General features: G+C 37.1%; 1 protein-coding gene across 1 annotated transcript in view; it reads left to right on the plus strand.

Annotated features, from left to right (window-relative positions):
* DYNC2H1 (dynein cytoplasmic 2 heavy chain 1) overlaps positions 1-23,332 on the plus strand; it is a 419,160-nt gene that overhangs the window by 337,717 nt on the left and 58,111 nt on the right. Inside the window, exon 85 of the mRNA XM_037841237.1 lies at positions 12,797-12,886. Coding sequence (XP_037697165.1) covers positions 12,797-12,886 — 90 coding nt within the window. The remainder of the gene's footprint in view (positions 1-12,796; positions 12,887-23,332) is intronic.

Consider the following 23,332-nt stretch of genomic DNA (forward strand, 5'->3'; position numbering starts at 1 on the left):
CTTCCTTAATTGCTCTCTATCACTAATTCCCCTACATTCTACATAATAAACCATTCGTTTTACATTTTTCAAAGTTCACATTAGTGGTAGCATATAATGTTTCTTTTTGTGCCTGGCTTATTTCACTCAGCATTATGTCTTCAAGGTTCATCCATGTTGTCATATGTTTCACGACATCGTTTGTTCTTACTGCTGCGTAGTATTCCATCATGTGTATATACCACATTTTATTTATGCACTCATTTCTTGAAGGACGTTTGGGTTGTTTCCATCTCTTGGCAATTGTGAATAATGCTGCTGTGAACATTGGTGTGCAGATATCTGTTCGTGTCACTGCTTTCAGATCTTCTGGGTATATACCAAGAAGTGCAATCGCTGGATCGAAGGGTAACTCTATATCTAGTTTTCTAAGGAACTGCCAGACTGACTTCCAGAGGGGCTGAACCATTATACAGTCCCACCAACAATGAATAAGAGTTCCAATTTCTCCACATCCCCTCCAACATTTGTAGTTTCCTGTTTGTTTAATGGCAGCCATTCTAACCGGTGTTAGATGGTATCTCATTGTGGTCTTAATTTGCATCTCTCTAATAGCTAGTGAAGCTGAACATTTTTTCATGTGTTTCTTGGCCATTTCTATTTTCTCTTCAGAGAACTGTCTTTTCATATCTTTTGCCCATTTTATAATTGGGCTGTCTGTACTATTGTCATTGAGTTGTAGGATTTCTTTATATATACAAGATATCAGTCTTTTGTCAGATACATGGTTTCCAAAAATTTTTTCCCTATTGAGTTGACTGCCTCTTTACCTTGTTGAGAAATTCCTTTGAGGTACAGAAACTTCTAAGCTTGAGGAGTTCCCATTTATCTATTTTTTCTTTTGTTGCTTATGCTTTGGGTGTAAAGTCTAGGAAGTGGCCGCCTAATACAAGGTCTTGAAGATGTTTCCCTACATTATCTTCTAGGAGTTTTATGGTACTTTCTTTTATATTGAGATCTTTGATCCATTTTGAATTAATTTTTGTGTAGGATGTGAGGTAGGGGTCCTCTTTCATTCTTTTGGATATGGGTATCCAACTCCTCTTCCAGCCCCATTTGTTGAAAAGACCATTATGACCCAGTTCAGTGACTTTGGGGGCCTGATCAAAGATCAGACGGCCATAGATCTGGGGGTCTATCTCCAAATTCTCAATTCAATTCCATTGAACAATATGTCTATCTTTGTGCCAGTACCATGCTGTTTTGACAACTGTGGCTTTATAATAAGCTTCAAAGTCAGGGAGTGTAAGTCCTCCCACTTCGTTTTTCTTTTTTAGAGTGTCTTTATTAATTCGAGGCATCTTCCCTTTCCAAATAAATTTGATAACTAGCTTTTCCAAGTCTGCAAAGTAGGTTGTTGGAATTTTGATTGGGATTGCATTGAATCTGTAGATGAGTTTGGGTAGAATTGACATCTTAATGACATTTAGCCTTCCTGTCCATGAACATGGAATATTTTTCCATCTTTTAAGGTCCCCTTCTATTTCTTTTAGTAGAGTTATGTAGTTTTCTTTGTATAGGTCTTTTACATCTTTGGTTAAGTTTATTCCTAGGTACTTGGTTTTTTTAGTTGCTACTGAAAATGGTATCTTTTTCTTGAGTGTCTCTTCAGTTTGTTCATTTCTAGCATATAGAAACATTACTGACTTATGTGCATTAATCTTGTATCCCGCTACTTTGCTAAATTTGTTTATTAGCTCTAGTAGCTGTGTCGTCGATTTCTCGGGGTTTTCCAGATATAAGATCATATCATCTGCAAACAATGACAGTTTTACTTCTTCCTTTCCAATTTGGATGCCTTTTATTTCTTTGTCTTGCCAAATTGCCCTGGCTAGCACTTCCAGCACAATATTGAATAACAGTGGTGATAGCGGGTATCCTTGTCTTGTTCCTGATCTTAGAGGGAAGGCTTTCAGTGTCTCACCATTGAGTACTATGCTGACTGTGGGGTTTTCATATATGCTCTTTATCATATTGAGGAAGTTTCCTTCAATTCCTACCGTTTGAAGTGTTTTTATCAAAAAGGGAAGTTGGATTTTGTCGAATGCTTTTTCAGCATCTATTGAGATGATCATTTGATTTTTCTCTTTTGATTTGTTAATGTGTTGTAATACATTGATTTTCTTATGTTGAACCATCCTTGCATGCCAGGATAGTTGGTCATGGTGTATGATTTTTTTAATCTGTCTTTGGATTCAATTTGCAAGTATTTTGCTGAGAATTTTTGCATCTGTATACATTAGGGAGATTGACGTGTAGTTTTCCTTTTTTGTAGCGTGTTTGCCTGGTTTTGGTATTAGACTGACGTTAGCTTCATAAAATGAGTTAAGTAGTGTTCCATTTTCTTCTTCAAGTAAGGTTGGTGTCAGTTCTTTTTGGAAAGTTTGGTCGAATTCCCCTGTGAAGCCATCTGGCCCTGGGCATTTATTTGTGGGAAGCTTTTTCATGACTGATTGGATCTCTTTGTTTGTGATGGGTTGGTTGAAGTCTTCTGTTTCTTCTCTGGTCAGTCTAGGTTTTTCATATGTTTCCAGGAAATTGTCCATTTCCTGTCCATTACCCAGTTTGTTGGCATACAGCTGTTCATAGTATCCTCTTATAACTTTTTAATTTCTTCGGGATCTGCAGTAATGTCACCTTTCTCATTCATTATTTTGTTTATGTGGGTCTTCTCTCTTTTTGATTTTGTCAGTCTAGCTAGGGGCTGGTCAATCTTGTTGATCTTCTCAAAGAACCAACTTTTGGTGTTATTTATCCTCTCTATTGTTTTTTTGTTCTCTATGTCATTTATTTCTGCTTTAATCCTTGTTATTTCTTTTCTTCTACTTGGTTTAGGATTAGTTTTGCTGTTCATTTTCTAGCTTCTTCAGTTGATCCATTAGTTCTTTGATTTTAGTTCTTTCTTCCTTTTTTATATATGTGTTTAGTGCTATAAATTTCCCCCTCAGTACCGCTTTTGCTGCATCCCATAGGTTTTGATATGTTGTGTTATCATTTTCATTTGTGTCTCTATATTTAGCAATTTCTCTTGCTATTTCTTCTTTAACCGACTATTGTTTAACCTCCAGGTATTTGTGAATTTTCTATGTCTTTGATAGTTATTGACTTCTAATTGTATGCCATTGTGGTAAGAGAATGTGCTTTGAATAATTTCAATTTTTTTTAAATTTATTGAGGCTTGTTTTATGTCCCAGCATATGATCTGCTCTGGAGAAATTTCCATCAGCACTGAAGAATGTGTATCCTGGTGATTTGGGATGTCATGTTCTATATATGTCTGTTAAACCCAATTCATTTATCAGATTGTTTAGGTTTTCAATTTCCTTATTGGTCTTCTGTCTGGTTGATCTATCTATAGGAGAGAGTGATGTGTTGAAGTCTCCCACAATTATTGTGAAAACATCAATTGCTTCCTTTTGTTTTACCAGTGTTTCTCTCATGTATTTTGTGGCACCTTGATTGTGTGCATAAACATTTATGATTGTTTTTTCTTCTTGTTGAATTGCCCCTTTTATTAGTATGTAGTGGCCTTCTTTGTATCGCATAACATCCTTGCATTTAAAGTCTGTTTTATCTGAGATTAATATTGCTACACTTGCTTTCTTTTGGCTGTGGCTTCTGTGAAATATTTTCTTCCATCCTTTCACTTTCAATTTCTTTGTGTCTCTGTGTCTAAGGTGAGTCTCTTGTATGCAACATATTGATGGTTCATCTTTTTTTGATCCATTTCTGTGAATCTATATCTTTTAATTGGGGAGTTTAATCCATTTACATTCAATGTTATAACTGTGAAGGCATTTCTTGAATCAGCCATCTTGTCCTTTGGTTTATGTTTGTCATATATATTTTTTTCCCTCTCTCTGTTAATATCCTTTAATGTCCCCATACTGAATCTCTTTAGTACTGAACCTTTCTCCATGTCTCTCTCTGTTGTCTTTGTTTTTCCATTGGTAGGGCTCCCTTTATTATCTCTAGTAGGGTACATTTCTTGTTAGCAAATTCTCTCAGCATTTGTTTGTCTGTGAAAAATTTAAGCTCTCTGTCAAATTTGAAGGGAGCTTTCCTGGATAAAGAATTCTTGGTTGGCAATTTTTCTCACTCAGAGTTTTAAATACGTCATGCCACTGCCTTCTTGCCTCCATGGTGGCTGCTTAGTAATCACTACTTAGTCTTATCTGTTTCCTTTGTATGTGGTGAATTGCTTTTCTCTTGCTGCTTTCAGAACTTACACCTTCTCTTCCATATTTGACAGTGTGATCAGAATATGTCTCAGAGTGGGTTTAGTTGGATTTATTCTATTTGGAGTTTGCTGAGCATTTACGATTTGCGTATTTATGGTTTTTAGAAGATTTGGGAAGTTTTCCCCAACAATTTCTTCGAATACTCTTCCTAGACCTTTACCCTTCTCTTTCCCTTCTGGAACACCAGTGAGTCTTATATTTGGACGTTTTATATTATCTATCGTATCCCTGAGATCCATTTCAATTTTTTTGATTTTTTTCCCCATTCTTTCTTTTATTCTTTCATTTTCCATTCTGTCATCTTCCAGGTCACTGACTCATTGTTCAACTTCCTCTAGTCTTGTACTGTGAGTGCCTAAAATCTTTTTAATTTGGTCAACAGTTTCTTTAATATCCATAAGGTCATCTATTTTTTTATTTACTCTTGCAGTGTCTTCTTTATGCTCTTCTGGGGTTTTATTCATGTCCTTTATATCCTGTGCCATGCTCTTCTTCATGTCCTTTATATCCTGTGCCATGGTCTCATCTTTCATCTTTAGTTCTTTGATTAATTGCTCCAAGTACTGTGTCTCCTCTGATCTTTTGATTTGGGTGCTTGGGCTTGGGTTATCCATATCGTCTGTTTTTTTCATATGCTTTAAAATTTTCTGTTGTTTTTGGCCTCTTGGCATTTGCTTAACTTGATAGGGTTCTTTTAGAATATGTAGACTGATTCAAACCCTTAGCTTTAATTTGTCAGATCTATAGCTTTGAGCAGTACACTTTCTCTAACTAACCAGCAGGTGACATCCCCGAGCCACCTGTTTCCCCCAAGCCAGTTCTCCCCGCTTTGTCTTTGTGGTGAGTGGGGGAGTGAGTCTTGTGGGGTCCAGTTGGTGTACCAAGCTTGCGTGTGTAGTTGGTGTTGCCCGCCCTGTATATGGGACATGTGTCTGGGTGGTCAGGAAGTGGGCGCAACCCTAACAATCAAATCTCCCTGGTGTTCCTGGAGATTTAAAGCTGCTGCAATAGTCTAATCCTTCAGTTCAGTCCTGCCACAGTTTGTCTCTGCCACTGACCCACAAGTCCTTGGTATTGGCGTATGGCTCCTGAGACTTGCAAGTGGGTCCCTCTTCCAGGCTGTGCACCCCGGGTCCTCTGTTGAGGGATGACTGTGCTATGTCACAGGTAAGCACCATCCCCCCAGGGTGGTTCTGGGCTGCAGGGCTGTGTAGGGAGGCTCCCAGTCTGCTGAAAGGATGGCAGAATGAGGCGTGTTAATTCACACTGCTCTGCCTTCCAACTCTGGGACAACCAGCTGAGGATGCAGGGAAGGCTAATGTCCATGCCCGATTTTGTGGTGTGTGCATGTGTTATTGGAAGCACTTCCCATCACACTGTGTTTTCTGGGGTAGCTCTGAGCTCTGGGGCTGGTGATGGGCAGGAGTGTTCCCTGTTCACCAGGATGATCGCTGTGAGAGCATGTTCCCCTTTTCTTGGGAAGTTGTGTTGTTTAGTGAATTTTCTCAGCCACTGGACTTATTGCCTTGCGTCTCAGAGCTCTTTTAGTTCTGTTCTTGTCTTTACTTGCCCATATTGCAAGTCTTTGAGGCTTTCTGTATTGGGCTTCTTAGAGTAATTGTTTTAGAAAAAGAGAAAAAGAGGGAAAAAAAAGGGAAAGGCCCTCCTTGCAGGTCTAATGGGTTATTGAAATGCTAAGAGACAAGGCAATTAGGGCTATTAAGGAAGGGTGGGGGGGGCAGAGAAACTAGTTTTTCTTCTGGATTTGCATATGAGCCTGACTCTGCCTGAGCTCTGCCCTTCCCCTTTCTATGTTCACCAGAACTCCAAAAAGCCTCCAGTTTTATTTTTGTTTTTTTCTTGCTGTTTTTGCTATTCCTATCTCCTCTCCACCGGGCTGCTCCCGGATTCTCCGGTGTCTGGTCTCAGTCTATCTGTGATTGGAGTTTGGATCAGTAGAATGAGATTCCGATAAGAGCCTCAACTGCAGTTCTCCCTCCTCGTTCCCAGCTCTGACAGCCCCTCCTCCCACAGGACTGAGCCTGGCAGGGAGGGGCGCGGGTCCCCTGGCCGCAAAAACTTACATATTTCTCTGAACTCAGCAGTTCCACATGTTCATGAGTGTTGTATGAAGTATGCCCAAAGTCAAATTGCTCTGCGTTGTCCGGTCCACGCAGTTCCTGGCTTTCTACCTACTGCCCTAGAGGAGTAACTAAAATGTACACCTCACCACTCTGCCATCTTGCCCCACCTCTCTCAAATATGAGGTACTTTGCATAAATTTATTTTAAATATTTGGATATATAAACCTAATAGAACTTGTTTTCTTGAAAGAATCTCACTAAGGCTCTGGGGTAATTATGAGTTTTCTTTTTTTCCTGCTATTGACCCTGAATATGGGGAGATCTCTGACAAGTCAACCTGAGTCCTCTCTGTCTGAAAAAAATAATATTCATAGAACTCCCTACATCTTACTATTATGAAGAAGGTATCCAGTTCTTTTCCACATATACAAAAAGATCTACTGTTGCATCCTAATCTTCCTTTTTCTTGTTCCTTGAAAAGAATCTTGGCTTTATATTTATGGAATGTAAATTGTTCTTTCTTTGTATATAGTGTACTAGCTCTGTTAATCAACTGTGACTATCAAAATACTTTAGTACTGTATTGTGCCAGTTTGAATGTATTGTGTCCCCCAAAGGCCATTATCTTTGATGTAGTCTTGTGGGGCAGACGTTTTGGTGCTGATTAGATTTGCTTGGAATGTGCCCCACCCAGCTGTGGGTGATGACTCTAATGAGATATTCCCTTGGAGGCATGGATCAGTGGAGCCATATAAATGAGCTGAGTGAAAGAGAAGGAACTCAGTGCAGCTGTGAGTGATGTTTTGAAGAGGAGCAAGCTTGCTAGAGAGGAACGTCCTGGGAGAAAGCCATTTTGAAACCAGAACTTTGGAGCAGATGCCAGCCATGTGCCTTCCCAGCTAAGAGAAGTTTTCCGGACGCCATTGGCCATCCTCCAGTGAAGGTACCCGATTACTGACGTGTTACCCTGGACACTTTATGGCCTTAAGACTGTAACTCTGTAGCCAAATAAACCCCCTTTTTATAAAAGCCAATCCATCTCTGGTGTTTTGCATTCCACAGCATTAGCAAACTAGAACAGATTTTGGTACCAGAGAAGTGGAATGCTTTTGCTGCTGAGTCTGCAAATACCAAACATGTTGGAATGGCTTTTCAAGTGGATAAGGGGAAGATTCTGGAAGAATTGTGAGGAGCTTGATAGAAAAGGCAAAAACTGCTTTAAAGAGACTGTTTATGGAAATATGGACTCTAAGGATACTTCTGATGAGGACTTGAGCAGAAATGATGAATGTGTTGTTGCAAAGGCGATCCTTGTTTTAAAGTGGTAGAGAATTTGGCAAAATTGAGTCCTGGTGTCAGATGGAAGGAAGAATTTAAAAGTGACAAACTGGAATACTTAGCTGAGGAGATCTCCAGACTACATGTGGAGGATGTACCGTGGCTTCTTCTTGCAGCTTATAGTAAAATGTGAGCAGAGAGAGATAAACTTAGAACTGAACTCTTGGGTTCAAAGAAACCAGAAGCTGGTGGCTTGGAAAATTACAAGCTTCCAGGGGGTGGAATCCCAGAAGCTACAGCCCAACGTGAGGATGTAACCAAACATGGAACCCAGCCGCCATTTCAGTACAAGCCAAGATTGGAGATGGAATTATCCAGAAAGGATTTGTGGAAAGTCCTATTGTCTGATGGCTTTGACCCCTGCATGCTTCATGCGAAGCCAACAGAATTTTTGCAAGATCTTTACAGACAGAGCCGCTGCCAGTCTGGACTGGAGAAAACAGACAAGGAACAAACTGAAGGAAAAATTTCTTCAAAGACAGAGCCATGGAGGTTGAGGTCTGGAGTCAAGAGGTCTCGGGCTGGGAGAGCAGAGTGGCCCACATGCATGGAAAGGGTGAGTTTGCCCTGGAGGTCGAGGGCGGGCCTTCCACCTTGATGCTCAGGAAATGTCTTGCCACCCCAAGTCCCAAAGAGGGTGGAGCACATTTCCAGGATATTGGGGAGAGCCTGGCTGCCACCACACTGTTCTGAAGGGGTTGAGCATGTGCCCTGGAGATGGAAGGGAATCCGGGAGCTGCCCTGATGTTTGAGGAGGGTGGGGCCAAGAAGGTGGTCTCCCCAATGTGTGGATATGTTGGAGCACCCACCCAAGTGTTTGGAGAGGAAAGGACTGCCACAAAGGCCCTTAGGAAGGGTTAGACTCCCACTCTCTCAAGCCCCAAGGATGCAACGTTGTTCTGTAAATGACTCTCAGACTTTGAAATCTAATGGAGTTTGTCCTGCGGGTTTTAGGAACTGTTTTTGTCCTGTTAACCCTGTTTTCCTTACTCTTTCTCCTTATGGCAATGGGAAAGTTTATCCTATGAATGTCCCTCCTTTGTATATTGGAAGCATATAACTTGTTCTAAGTCCACAGATCCAAAGCTAAAGGAGAATTATGCCTTAGGACCCACCATGCCTGTAATTCATTTTGATAGGATCTTGTACTTAACTTTTGTTACTGAAATGATTTAAGTTTTTGTGATATTGTGATGGAATGAATGTATTTTGTATATGGAAAGATGATGTCATTTTGGGGTCCAGGGGGTGGAATGTGCCAGTTTCAATGTATTGTGTCCCCCAAACGCCATTATTTTTGATGTAGTCTTGTGGGGCAGACATTTTGGTGCTGATTAGATTTGCTTGGAATGTGCCCACCCAGCTGTGGGTGATGACTCTGATGAGATATTCCCTTGGAGGCATGGCCCCACCCATTCAGGGTGGGCCTTGATCAGTGGAGCCATATAAATGAGCTGACTGAAAGAGAAGGAACTCAGTGCAGCTGTGAGTGACATTATGAAGAGGAGCAAGCTTGCTAGAGAGGAACATCCTGGGAGAAAGCCATCTCTTTGTTTGTGATTGGTTTGTTGAGGTCTTTTATTTCTTCTCTGGTCAGTCTAGGTTGTTCAGGTGTTTCCAGGAAATTGTCCATTTCCTCTAAATTATCTAGTTTGTTGGCATACAGTTGTTCATAGTATCCTCTTGTGATTTTTTTAAATTTCTTCGGAATCCGCAGTAATGTCCCCTCTCATTTATTATTTTGTTTATTTGGGTTGTCTCTTTTATTTTGTCAGTCTAGCTAAGGGCTTGTCGATCTTGTTGATCTTCTCAAAGAACCAACATTTGGTTTTATTTATTCTCTCTACTGTTTTTTTTGTTGTTGTTGTTGTTCTCTGTATCTTCCTATCCATGAACAAGGAATATTTTCCATCTTTTTAGCTCCTCTTCTATTTCTTTTAGTAAGTTATGTAGTTTTGCGAGCTGTTTCCATCACATCACTAGATGAATCTCAAAATAATTATGTATGGTGAAAAAGGCAGGTGAAAAGAATAATGTATGATTTGACTGATTAATGAATTAGAAAATTCAAACTGATATATCATGACAACACATCAGCAGTTGCCTAGAAATTAGGCTGTGGGTAATCCAGATGGATTATAAAGGGAAATAAGGAAGCTTTTGAGGGAGAAAATATTGTTGATTAGTTTTGATTTTAACCCATACAATTTTTAAATACTATTTAGAACCTAAAGTATACCAAACTTTGAGTGTAGCTTGGAATAATATATACAAGCTTTTTTAAACACATGTGCACATAAACACAGAATCTATGATGAAACTGATGATTTGATCTAATTTGTATTTCAATTAATAGCTTGTTAATTTGATATTAAATTTATAACAAAATAATGGGCTGAAACCAAGTTTTCTTTGTTCCATCTGAAGCGATTGATTTGTTGCATCAGTGCCCAGAAATTATAGTTGAGACTGGCTCAGTAATTATTTCATGATATTCTAATGTGTATTAATTAACCAGTATATCATGATGAGATGGATAACTACTGAAACATTAGTATGCTGTTTTTCATTAATAGTCTTTTCTTGTTTAAATAAAAACATTCTATACAAAAATTCATAAATGTGTTAATTTTGTCTTATCATTATGGCTTATTAAATGTGATCTGTGTAGTAAATTAAGGAAATCAAAATTTTAATGTTATTTTTTAATATTTACAGATCAATTTTTTCTTTTTTTTTTAATTAAATTCAGTTTTATTGAGATATATTCGTGTACCATACAATCAACCATGGTGTGCAATCAACTATTCACAGCACCATCATACAGCTATGCCTTCATTACCCTAATCCATCCCTGACCACCTTCCCTTCACCAGAAAGAATCAGAATAGAAAAAGAAATAAAAGTAAAAACGAACACCCAATTCATCCCCCCATCCCACCCTACCTTTCATTCAGTCTTTGTCCCCATTCTTCTGCTCATCCCTCCATACACTGCATAAAGGGAGTGCAATCCACAAGGTCTTCACAATCACACTGTCACCCCTTGCAGGCTACACTGTTATACAATCATCTTCAAGAGTCAAGGCTACTGGGTTGAAGTTTAATAATTTCAAGTATTTACTTCTAGCCATTCCAGTACACCAAAACCCAAAAAGTGTTACAGAGATCAATTTTTAATGCCAACCCTTAGCACCCATTTAACTCAGTTCTTGATGTGACCTCTGTTAAAATGTGATAAAATATTGATACAACTTATTTTAACCTCACTGTGCCAACATACATGTATATATACAACATACATACACGTATGCCAATATGATATTGACTTAAATATAATGTATCACAGAAACAATGTAGAAATAATCCACAAACTTAAAATTTCAAGGAATGTAAAAACTTTGAAATTCTTTGACCATTATCTTGAAATAAGTCTCACAGAAGTAAATATATATTCATAGTACTTTTATTAGATTTTGTTAGATGAAAAAAACTTACAAATTATTATTTTCTTTATGAACATACTTTATGATTCACTTATCTTCATCTTCCCTAAAGCTAAACTTCTTTATAAGTATTTTTAATCTATCTGGGTGTACGTGTATACCATGTATACTGTCTTGGGGATGGTATGAATATATAACATGTTTTGAAAGACAAATAGTAAATTCAAGTTTTAAAAAGTGTACACGTTTTGAAATGAATATATGTTCACCACCACTAGCCATTCTCAATCAGCAGATCCTTTTCTCAGAGTACCTTTATTTTTTCAATGCACAATACTACTCATTAAACAACTCTTATAGCTATTATCGTTTGTTCATTTCCTTACTTTAGTTTTTTGTTAATTCTGGGTTAATTTAGCTAAACTTGGTGCAAATGAAGATCCTTTCATTCCTCAAAGCCCTTTAGACTTCCACTAATATTCTCTAAGAAACCCTTTAAATTTTCACTTCCACTCTCCTGAAAGTCCTTCCAGCTTCAGCTCACCACTCAGTTTCATATCCAATGCTGCATGTTTTAGGTTTTTGTTGGGCAGCTCACCATTTCTAGGAACCAAAATCTAGAATCTGGTTAAGTCTTACTGTATAACAAATCTCATCAGAAATCGCTGGCTTAAAACGTCGTTTATTTTATTTTTGCAGATTTGAAATGTGGGTAGGACTTGATAGAGAAAGCAGGTCTCTTCCATGCAGCTCAATCACATGGCTAGCAAATCAGTGCTGGCTGTTGACTGGGAGCTCAGCCTAGGCTGAGGGCTGGGAGCCTCAGTTCAGCTCCACCCAGAGTAGTTTCTCAACTATAAAATCAGACTGTTTTGGGGTATGAAGTTGGTGCTCTCTCCTTGTTACCACACTTCTGAAAAATAAGATATTAAGAAATTTGAATGATATTTACATAATATTTGGAAAATCCAGAAAACTCTCACAGGAAAAGATTTGTTATTATAATGAACATGAATTTACAGAATACTTATGAAGTAAAGAAGTATGCATTAATGGAAAATGTCAGTTAACAAAAGGTCAGATATTAGAGAGAATTTTGTAAGGCCAACTATTCTTACAGAGGTTTTATTTATTTATTTACTTATTTTTAATTGAGGACAGTTACTCCCTTTTTATTTCTTCTCTTTGTACCATGTATCTCAATGTGGTTTTGGGGATAAAGTTTCCATTGTACTGGTCTATTTATATTTTAAATTATGTCTGGACAAAAACTGGTTTTCTTTCTTTACTACTTACAATAATGAATTTGTCAATTTAGTTTGATTTCATAATGCAGTAAATATTGTTTCAAGAAAATACAGTTGACTACTTTTTATATATCAGTTTATATTCATTGATTTATTCTTTGAAGAATTTTTACTTTTAAAAAGTCTCCTTTTAGAGAAACATATTAATTCATTCTGTTCTGTATTTACCATGCAATTTGAATAAGGTAAGATCAAAGAAAAACAGACATATCTTAATGAAATGAATTCATGATAATATGATAATATGGCACAATGAGAATTATGCCAAAATGTTTTGCATGTCACACTAGTGCTACAAGATCATTTATTGTAAACTTAATTTTGGCCCTTTTTAATTTGCAGTGTCCTCTTGCATGGCAGAACAAGTGGGAAGGCCCAGAAGATCCTTTACAATATGTTAGAGGCCTTGTAGCTCGTGCCCTTGCAATACAGGTAAAACTGAATTATATAGTAGTTGAATACAATTGTGGAATCACATTAACACACTGTGGCTGTGTTAAAAATCTAGGCTATTAGAGACATGCATATTGAGATAAACTTTTTCTGGTGTCTAGTGAGAAAGATTTTGATTTTGTACAAAAAGTACCATATATTCGTTTCTCACTCTATCATCTACGATTTTGTATAACACGTTTTTTAAAAAAATAAGTTCTCTCTTGTTGCTGTGGCTTTTCATTGTTTTTGAGAATTTGGAGAAAAAATTACAGTTTTAGAATAGATGGATCATATATTTGGTCAGTTAAACTAATTCATAATTGTGATTAATTTTTTTAGAGCATGTCCCCCTATGGGGACCTACTTTTTTTTCAGTGTTTGCTTTTGTTTTTCCTCAAATTGATAGTTTTTTTCAGAGTGACCCAGTCAGGTAAACTGCAGGAAAACTGAGTAAAATAAGGAATGACATAGATAGCAAATGGTACAGGTTAGTTGGTGCTTGCAATGTACCCTTTTTCCTGCATGTGCTTTTTGCACTTACCACCTTCTTCCTCTGCTGTTGCACTTAATTCGCGCACAGCCTTCTTTAACATAACATCTTCTACTATCATGTGAGTAACTCGATCTGTATCCTTCTCAAAGTAGGCAGTCTTCATCCATGTTTTTTTTTAACACACCTCTGTGCACATCCTTTACCTTGTCATCACTCATAAGTTCTCCGCCTTTGAACTACTACAATGTACCTGTCACTCTTGTACAACAACATTTCACTCTCAGTTTCTCACTATCTCAGACTTCTAGTTTCTTCCTGCTCAGTGTTCTTCCCATCTGTCATTTTCTTTCCTGATCCTGCCCATTTCAGCCTGAAATCCACAATATATTGCTTTAACCATTTTGTTCCCCAGCATCTTCAGTGTTCAAATTCACTTTTCTCATGCTTCATCCTTCTTGAAAACCATTACATTTGGAGCTGTCTCTCTCCATACATAGGCTACTGAGCTCTGTCAATGACACTTAGATAATAAGGTATTCATTATTGGATAGGTGCTGAGCAGTGCTCCTATATTCCACAATGACTATTTCAAACCTGCACTAGTTTCCTGCAGATTCTAGTCTATACCGCCTCCACTTTCCCTTAGCAAAGTATCTTTTTATTTTACTGGGGAATTTCAACCTATGGGATACAACCACCTGAAAAGCCCTACTCTTCTGTTCCACCTACAGACAAATATGTCGGAACCTACCATCATGATCTTTTATTTAAAGCAGTTTTATTGAGATATATTCACATACCATAGAGTATATCCAAAGTATACGATCAATGACTTTAAGTATAATCACAGAGTTGTGCATTCATCATCACAATCCATTTTAGAACATTTCATTACTCCGAAAAGAAATAACTCTATACACCTTAGCAGTCACCTCTCAATCCCTCTATCCTTCCCCAGCCCTAAATAACTGCTAATCTAATTCTGTCTCTATAGATTTATATATATTTGCATTTTATATAAATGGAATCATACAATATGTAGTACTTTGTGTCTCATTTCTTTTCACTTAGCATAATGGTTTTTTTAATTTTTTTTTAATTAGAGAAGTTGTAGGTTTACAGAAAAGTCATGTAAAAACTACAGTATTCCTATATACCCCCATTGTTGATGCTTTGTGATAGTGTGGTACCTACATTACAATTGATGAAAGAATATTAAAATATTCCTATTAACCACAGAGTTCATATTAGGTGTATTTTTTCCCAGTTACCACCCTATATTAATACCACGTAATAGTGTCATACGTTTGTTATAATTCATGAAAGAACATTCTTACATTTGTACTATTAACCTCAGTCCATCATCCACAACAGGGTTCGCTGTGTTATACAGTCCCGTGTTTTATCTTCTAAACTTTCCTTCTAGTAACATACACAACTCAAAAATTCCCCTTTCAACCACATTAACAAACATTAGTCAGTGTTATTAATTATACTCACAGTAATGTACTGTCATCACCACTATCCATTTCCTCACCTTTACAATCAAACTAAATAGAAATTCTGCACAAAGTATGCATAGCTCCCCATTTTCTAACCCCATTCTATCCCATGGTGACCTGTATTCTAGATTCTAATTCTGAGTTTGCTTGTTATAATTAGTTTGTATCAGTGAGATCATACAATATTTGTCCTTTTGAGTCTGGCTTATTTCACTCAACTTAATGTCCTCAAGTTTCATCCATGTTGTCTCATGCATCAGGACTTCATTTCTTCTTACAGCTGAACATTATTCCATTGTTTGTATATTCCATATTTTGTTTATCCATTCATCAGTTGATGATGGACACTTCGGTTGCTTCCATCTTTTATCAGTTGTGAATAATGCCACTATAAACATCAGTGTGCAAATGTCTGTTCGAGTCCGTGCTTTCAGTTCTCCTAGGGATATACACTAGTAGCAGGATTACCAGATCATGACAGTTCTATACTTAGCTTCCTGAGGAACCACTAAACTGTCTTCCACAGCAGCTGAACCATTTTACTATTCAACCAGCAGTGAATGAGTGTTCCTCCTTTTCTACATCCTCTCCAACACTTGTACTTTTCTGTTTTTTTAATAGTGGTCATTCTCGTAAGTATGAAATGATATCTCATTGTGGTTTTGATTTGTGTTTCTCTAATAGCTAGTGAAATGAGCATATTTTCATGTGTTTGTTGTTGTTGTTGTTTTTTAAATTTAAAACCTGCTCTCTGCCATACACTGTTCTAGGGCTTTCTTCAGAAGTCCAGTGAACTGAATAGATAGTGTGCTCCTGCATACAAGGAGCTTTTGCTCCCAAGGGAGTGGACACATTCATTAAGTAACCATGCAACAATATAACAGCACTACACAGCATGGAGAGTGCCAGAAAAGAAACAAACACAGGGCTAAGATAGGGAATAACCAGGGTCTGCTTTAAAATAGAATAGTGTAGTCAGGGAAGTCTTCTCTTAGGAGACGACATTTCATCTGGCTTTGGAGAGACAAGGCGCTAGCCTTATAAAGCATGAAGGGAAAGAGCAGTGAGACGTAATTTTTAGTCAAATATTTTCTGGCTGCTCTTGAATCCAAATCTAGGTATTAAGCATCTGACTACTTCATTGTATCTTTTAATGTAGTTGTGCCTGAACATTAGGTATTGAAATACAGGGTATTTCCTTGTTTTTTTTTTGTTTTTTTTTTTTTTAATCTGCAGATTTTATTGAGATACATTCACATACCATATATTCCATCCAAAGTATATAATCAGTGTCTTACAGTATCATCACTTAGTTGTGCAGTCATCTTCACACTTAATTTTAGGCAATTTTCATTGCTCCAAAGAGAAAAATAACAGACAGACACAGAAAAGGAAAGCTCAAACATACTATATCCCTTATCCCCACCTGTTGTTAACCCCTAGTATTGATGTGGTACACCTATTACTGTTAATGAAAGAATATTAAGGAATTACTGTTAAATGTAGTCTGTAGCTTGCAAAAGGTAATTTTTCCCCATGTATCACTCTGTTGTTGACTCTATTATTAACTCTATTGTGTACAAGTATTGTACATGCGTAGCAGTTCATGCAAGAACTTATTTGTATTTGTAGTGATAATTGGTGACATCCATGACTTTAAACAAACTCTTTCAATCAAATTCACCTACAATATGGCACTATTATTTATAATCCTGTTCAAACCCTGCTCAGCTTCAAGACCGAAGAACATACCAGGCACAGAGTTTGACATGAGTTTAATAGGGCTTACTGACAGCAGATGATTCTTTTCAGTGACAGCTGACTGAGGAAAGATGGAAGTTGGTGCCCACAAAGAGCTACAGGTGCCAGGGGGTGGTTTTTAAGGATTAAGACAAGTGTATTCCATAGGGTGTGAGAACAGGGTTTTTGCAGGGTCTTGTGACACAGTGGTGTGGAGATGATATTATCAACAGTGATCAGGGGAAGGGAGTTTCAATGCTTTGTTTAGGATACAATGTTTCCTAAACAAAGGTTTGGTGAGTTTTAATATTTGTCCAGGTCAAGTAGGTGGCTCACTTTCACTAGGGAAGAGAGGGGGCCCAGGTCCTGGGTCCCCACAAATCTCAATCAGGAGCTACCATCACATCTTTCCATTCCCAAACATTTAATAATTCTGTACATATTAGGTAACTGCTCCCTCTTGTCTAACTTCTGTCTATCTCTAGGTGCCCTATATTCTACATTTTAAGACTGAGATTACATACTCTAGTTAGTTCATATAAGTGAACTCATACAATATCTGTCCATTTGTGTCTGATTTATTGCACTCAACATTAGTCCTCAAGATTCATCCATGTTGTCGCATGCTTCAGATTAGCCATTTGTATTTCATCCTTGGAAAAAATGTCTGTTCAAGTCTTTTGCCCAATTTTAATTGTTGAGTTGTGGTATTTATATATTCTGGATATTAAACCCTTATCAGTATTTGGTTTCCAAATATTTTCTCCTATTGAGTAGGTTGCCTTTTCACTTTCTTGACAAAGTTCATTGAAGCACAAAAGTTTTTAATTTTGAGGAAGTCCTATTTATCTATTTTTTTTTTTCTTTTATTGCTTGTACTTCAGGTATAAAGTGTAAGAAACCGTTGCCTTCCACAAGATCTTTACTATGCTTTCCTCCATTTTCTTCTAGGAGTTTTTGTGGTCCTTGTTCTTATATTTAGGTCTTTGATACATTTTGAGTTAATTTTGGTATAGGGTGTGAGATAGAGGTCCTCTTTCATTCTTTTGGCTATAGATATCCAGTTTTCCCAGCACCATTTGTTGAACAGGCTAATCTGTTCAGCTGAGTGGAATTGTCAAATATCAGTTGGCCATAGATGTCTATTTCTGAACTCTCAATTCAATTCTGTTGGTCATTATATCTGTCTTTATGCCAGTACCATGCTGCTTTGACCACTGTAGCTTTGTAATATGCTTTAAAGTCAGGAATTGAGAGTCCTACAACTTTGTTCTTTTTCCAGGTGGCCTTGGCTATTCGGGGCCCCTTACTCTTCCAAAGAAATCTGAAAATTGGCTTTTTCGTTTCTGCAAAGTAGGCTGTTGGAATTTTGATTAGGATTGTGCTGAATCTGTAAGTCATTTTGGATAGACTTGATATGTTAACGATACTTAGTCTTCTGGTCCATGAACAGGGAATATCTTTCCATTTATGTAGGTCTTCTTTGACTTCTTTAGCAATGTTTTGTAGTTTTCTGAGGACAAGTCCTTTGCATCCTTGGAAAATTTATTCCTAGGTATTTGATTCTTTTAGTTACTATTGTAAATGAAAATTTTTTCTTGATTTTCTCTTCAGCTTTCTCATGTTTAGTGTATAGAAACACTACCAATTTTTGCATGTTGATCTTGTAACTTGCCACCTTGCTGAACTCATTTATTAGGTCTAGTAGCTTTGTTGTAAACTTTTCAGGACTTTATATATTATGTCACCTGAAAATAGTGAAAGTTTTACTTCTTTCTTTCCAATTTGGATGCCTTTTATTTCTTTTTCTTGCCTAACTGCTCTAGCTAGAACTTCTAGCACAATGCTTAATAATGTCGACAGTGGCATGCTTGCCTTGTTCCAGATCTTAGAGGGAAGGCTTTCAGTATTTCACCATTACATATGATGTTAACTTTGTGTTTTTCATATATACGCTTTCTCATGTTGAGGAAGTTTCCTTCTATTCTTAGTGTTCTAAGTGTTCTTATCAAGAAAGGATGCTGGATTTTGTCAAATGCCTTCTTTGTGTCGATCAAGATGATCATGTGGTTTTTCCCCTTTGATTTATTGATGTGATGTATTGTGTTAATTTTCTTGTGTTAAACTGCCCTTGCATATCATATATAAAACCCACTTGATCATGGTGTGTAATTTCTTTAATGTGCTGTGCTGTTGGATTAAATTTGCAATTGAATTTTGCATCTATGTGTATTAGAGAAATTGGTCTGTACTTTTCTTGTAGTATCTTTATCTGGCCTTGGTAGTCAGGTGATGTTGTTCATAGAATGAGGTAGGTAGTGTTTCCTTTTCCTGTTCCATTTTTTGGAAGAATTTGAGCAGGATTGGTGTTAATCCTTCTTGGAATGATTGGTAGGATTCACCTGTGAAGCTTCCTGCTCCTGAGCTTTTCTTTGTTGGGAGGTTTTTGATGACTGCTTCAATCTTGTTCCTTGTAATTGGCCTTTTGAGGTCTTTTATTTCTAGTAGAGTCAATGCAGGTTATTCATGTATTTCTGGGAATTTGTCCATTTCATCTAAGTTGTCTAATTTGTTGATATACAGTTGTTCATAGTATCCTCCTATGATCCTTTTTTATTTCCATGGTGTCATTCCTGATTTTATTTATTTACATCTTCTCGTTTTTTTTCACTTCATCAGTCTAGCTAAGGGTTTGTCCATTTTATTCATCTTCTCAAAGAACCAACTTTTGGTTTTGTTTATTCTGTTTTTTTTTTTTAATTTCTTAATTTCATTTATTTCTGCTCTAATCTTTGTTATTTCTTTCCTTCTGCTTGCTATAGGATTAGCTTGCTGTCTTTTTCTAGTTCATCCAAGCGTGTAGTTAGATCTTTGATTTAGCTCTTTCTTATTTTTTAATGTTAGCATTAAGGGCTGTAAATTTCTCTTTCAGCACTGCCTTCACTGCATTCCATAAGTTTTGATATGTTATTTTCTTGTTTTCATTCATCTCGAGATATTTACTGATTTGTCTTGCAGTTTTTTCTTAGACCCACTGATTGTTTAAGAATGTGTTGTTTAACCTCCATATATTTGTGAATTTTCCAGTTCTCCTCCTATTATTAACTTCCAGCTTCATTCTATTATCATAAGAGAAAGTACTCTGTATAACTTCAATCTTTTTAAATTTATTGAGACATTTTTGTGAACCAAGATGTTGTCTATCCTGGAGAATGATCCATGAGAATTTGAAAAGAATGTATATCCTGCCCTTATGGGGTACAGTGCTCTGTATATGTCTATTTCATTTATCATATTATTCAAGATCTCTGTATCCTTATTGATCCTCTGTCTAGATGTTCTATTTATTGATAGAAGCGTTCTGAAGTCTCCAACTATTTCTGTAGTGACATCTATTTCTCCTTTCAATTTTGCCAGTGTTTGCCTCATGTGTGTTGTGACAGCATGCTTGGGTGCATAAATATTTATGATTGTTACTTCTTCTTGGTGGGTTGTTCCTTTTATTAATATATAGTGCCCTTCTTTGTCTCTTATAACAGTTTTGCATTTTAAGTCTATTTTGTTCGTACTAGTATAGCTACCTCAGCTCTTTTATGGTTGCTATTTGCATGGAATATCTTTTTCCAACTTTTCACTTTCTACCTATTTGTGTCTTTGGTTCTAAGGTGAGTGAGTCTCTTATATACAGAATATAGTTGGGTCATACTTTTTTATTCATTCTCCTGATCTCCATCTTTGGATTGCTGAGTTTAATTCATTAACATTCAGTGTTATTACTGTAGAAGCAGTACTCTGTTCAACTATTTTAACCTTTGGATTTTATGTGTCATATTTTATTTTTGTCTCTCTTTTTACCCTTTAGTTGCCCTTTCTGATAATCTTCATTTCTATACTTCTCCATTCCTCCATCTCCTGTCATTTTCTTTCAGCCTGTAGAACTCCCTTTAGTATTTCTGGTAGGGCAGGTCTCTTGTTGATGGACTCTCTCAGTTCCTGTTTGTCTGTGAATATTTTAAACTCTTCCTCATTTTTAAAGAGTATTTTGCCAGATAAAAAATTCTTGGCAGGCAGTTTTTCTCTTGCTGCTTTCAGGATTCTCTCTTTATCTTTGGCATTTGACATTCTGATTAGTATATGTCTTGGAGTAGGTCTGTTAGGATTTATTCTCTTTGGAATATGTTGTGCTTTTTGGACATAAATATTTATGTTTTTCTTAAGAGTTGGGAAATTTTAAGTCATTATTTTCTCAAATATTCTTTCTGTCCATTTTCCCTTCTCTTCTCCTTCTGGGATATCTATGATATGTATGTTTGTACTCTTCATGCTGCCATTCAAATCCCTGAGACCCTATTCAATTTCTTCCATTGTATATCTATTCTTCTGTCTGTAAGAGTTCGATTGTCCTGTCTTCTAGTTTGCTGACTGTTTCTTCTGCCTGTTCAAATATCCTGTGTAATGCTTGCTGTGGCTATCTCTTCTACTGTGTCTTTCATTGCCATAATTTCTGTTATTATTTTTATACTTTCACATTCTTCTTTATGTTCAACCAGCATCTTCTTAATATCCTTTATCTCTTTAGCCATATTTTCCTTCATCTCCTTGAATTGATTTAGATTTGTTTGAACGTCTTTGATTAGTTGTTCCAAATTCTGTGTCTCCTCCAAAGTTTTAATTTCTTCCTTTGGCTGGGCCATATCTTCCTATTTCTTACTATGGCTTCTTATTTTTTTGCTGATGTCTAGGCATCTGATTCTATTGATGAGTTTACTCTAAAGGTCAGTTTCTCTCTCTTGCCTAAGGTTTTATTGTTGATTGGCTTTGTGTTAAAGCTCCTCTTTGACATTTGTTTCAACTTATTCTAGACCTTTAGAATTGGTTGTATTTAATTGATCAGATTTTTTCAGGTCTTCATCTGATTCTTGCCCTGAACATGTGGTATAATTTTTAACATTGCATTCTTTGTGCAATTGTTTCATCCCTCAGGAGAAGGCTTCCTTTCCTCAGTTCCTTCTCCAAGAATCTTGATTTGTTCTGTTTGTTTTTGTTTTGCCGTTATAGTTGTTTTCACCGCTCCTTTGGTTGTCTCTAGCTGCTTTTGCCTGGAGGGCAAATTCTGGGAGAAGTTTCACCCCAGAGAGGACTTTCCCCAAAGTATTTGCTAGTGACACAGAGCCAGGGTCCCTTGAAGGGAGTGCAGGCCTGCTCCAAAGAGCCTTGGGAGAATGTGAGGAAAGACACTAAGAACCTTTAGATGAATCCTTGAAGCTGCACTTACCTGGCCTGAACAGCAGATGGCATCCTTCAGCAAACTATTCCTTTCACCCCTAGGGAGGCACTGTGTCTTTAAACCTCTGTCAGGAACAAGGTTATAACAATGACTGTGGTCTTCTGTGCCCTGGGCAGGCTGAAACATCAGGTCAGAATTGGGATCCAGCGATCCAAATTCACCAATCAAAAGATGTGATAAGTGCCTCGTTCTTGGGGAAGAGGACTTCCATGCTTCTCTCTGTCCGCAACAGCCAAAGATGGACCAGACCTCGAGGTGACCCTCCTCAAGAGTGAGGAATGGGTGCCAGCAGCTGCAGAGTGAGCTGCTCATAGTACTTTACCACAGTTCCACAGCCTCCTCCTCCCACTCTCCCCTGCATGCTATGCAGTGTTACCCTGGCCTCCAGAGCCCCAGAACAATTGTTTCAGACAATTCCTGCCTGTCTACTAGCTGTTTTGGAGGAGGGGTAAGTCCTGGGGCTCCCTACTCCACCATCTTCTCCGGAAGTTCTACCCTCATCATCTTTGTTCTAATATGAAAGAAGTTGCCCTTCAGCATTTGAAGACTCATCCCTAGATCTTTATATGTATTTTATCTGCTGTTGTCACTTTAGAGACTTCCTCCAAAAGTTCTTCCTTCATTCTCCTGTCCTTTCATCATTTTTCTCTTACTCTTTTCTGCCAACCTACACATTGGACTCCTTTGGAGAGAACAAGGTCATCGGAATGTTTGCTGGCTTCTATTATAACCAATCTTTGGGTAGTAGCGTTACTGGAGAAAAAAGACTATATCTGAAAATGAGATTAAAATTAGAAATAGAGAAGAACCTGGCAGAGATTCTGATTTATTCATCTTTAGATCTGCTATGAATATGCCTGGCACACAGACTATCAATAAATGGTGAAAAAAAGGAAGGAAGTAGTGAGGGAAGGAGGAAGAAAGCATAGAAGGAGGAAAAATAGTCCATCAGTGATGTTAGAAAAATTCAGGAATGCTCTATGTTATATTTGCATGGCTTTGATAATTTGTTACTTTATATACTTGTCAGTATCATTTACTTTAGATTATTTTTATAAAAATAATACTTTTATAAAAAGTATTTTTTTCATTTGGTGTGAATGGTAACCTATATTACACTACATGTGTCAGTACACTTAATGACTATGCCATATGCCTACAATGCTAATATGTTGTAGATACAAAAATTAATGTCCTTTAAAACAATTTTATATGAATTATTGAAAAGTTTTTTTCTGGCGTGAGTATTCATGCTTAGAATATTTAATTCCAGTTATCAAAACTGAACTCTTTTTCCACTGTGTAATTTTCTTAAAAGCTTTATAGGTGTTTAGCCTTAATGTTAATCATAAAATACCCTCCTAATCCTCAGAATAACTTCAGGCTTGACAATAGCTTACGTTCTCTCCTTCTAACCAGGG

The sequence above is a fragment of the Choloepus didactylus genome, chromosome 6 (assembly GCF_015220235.1).
Source record: "Choloepus didactylus isolate mChoDid1 chromosome 6, mChoDid1.pri, whole genome shotgun sequence".
NCBI classification, from domain to species: domain Eukaryota; kingdom Metazoa; phylum Chordata; class Mammalia; order Pilosa; family Megalonychidae; genus Choloepus; species Choloepus didactylus.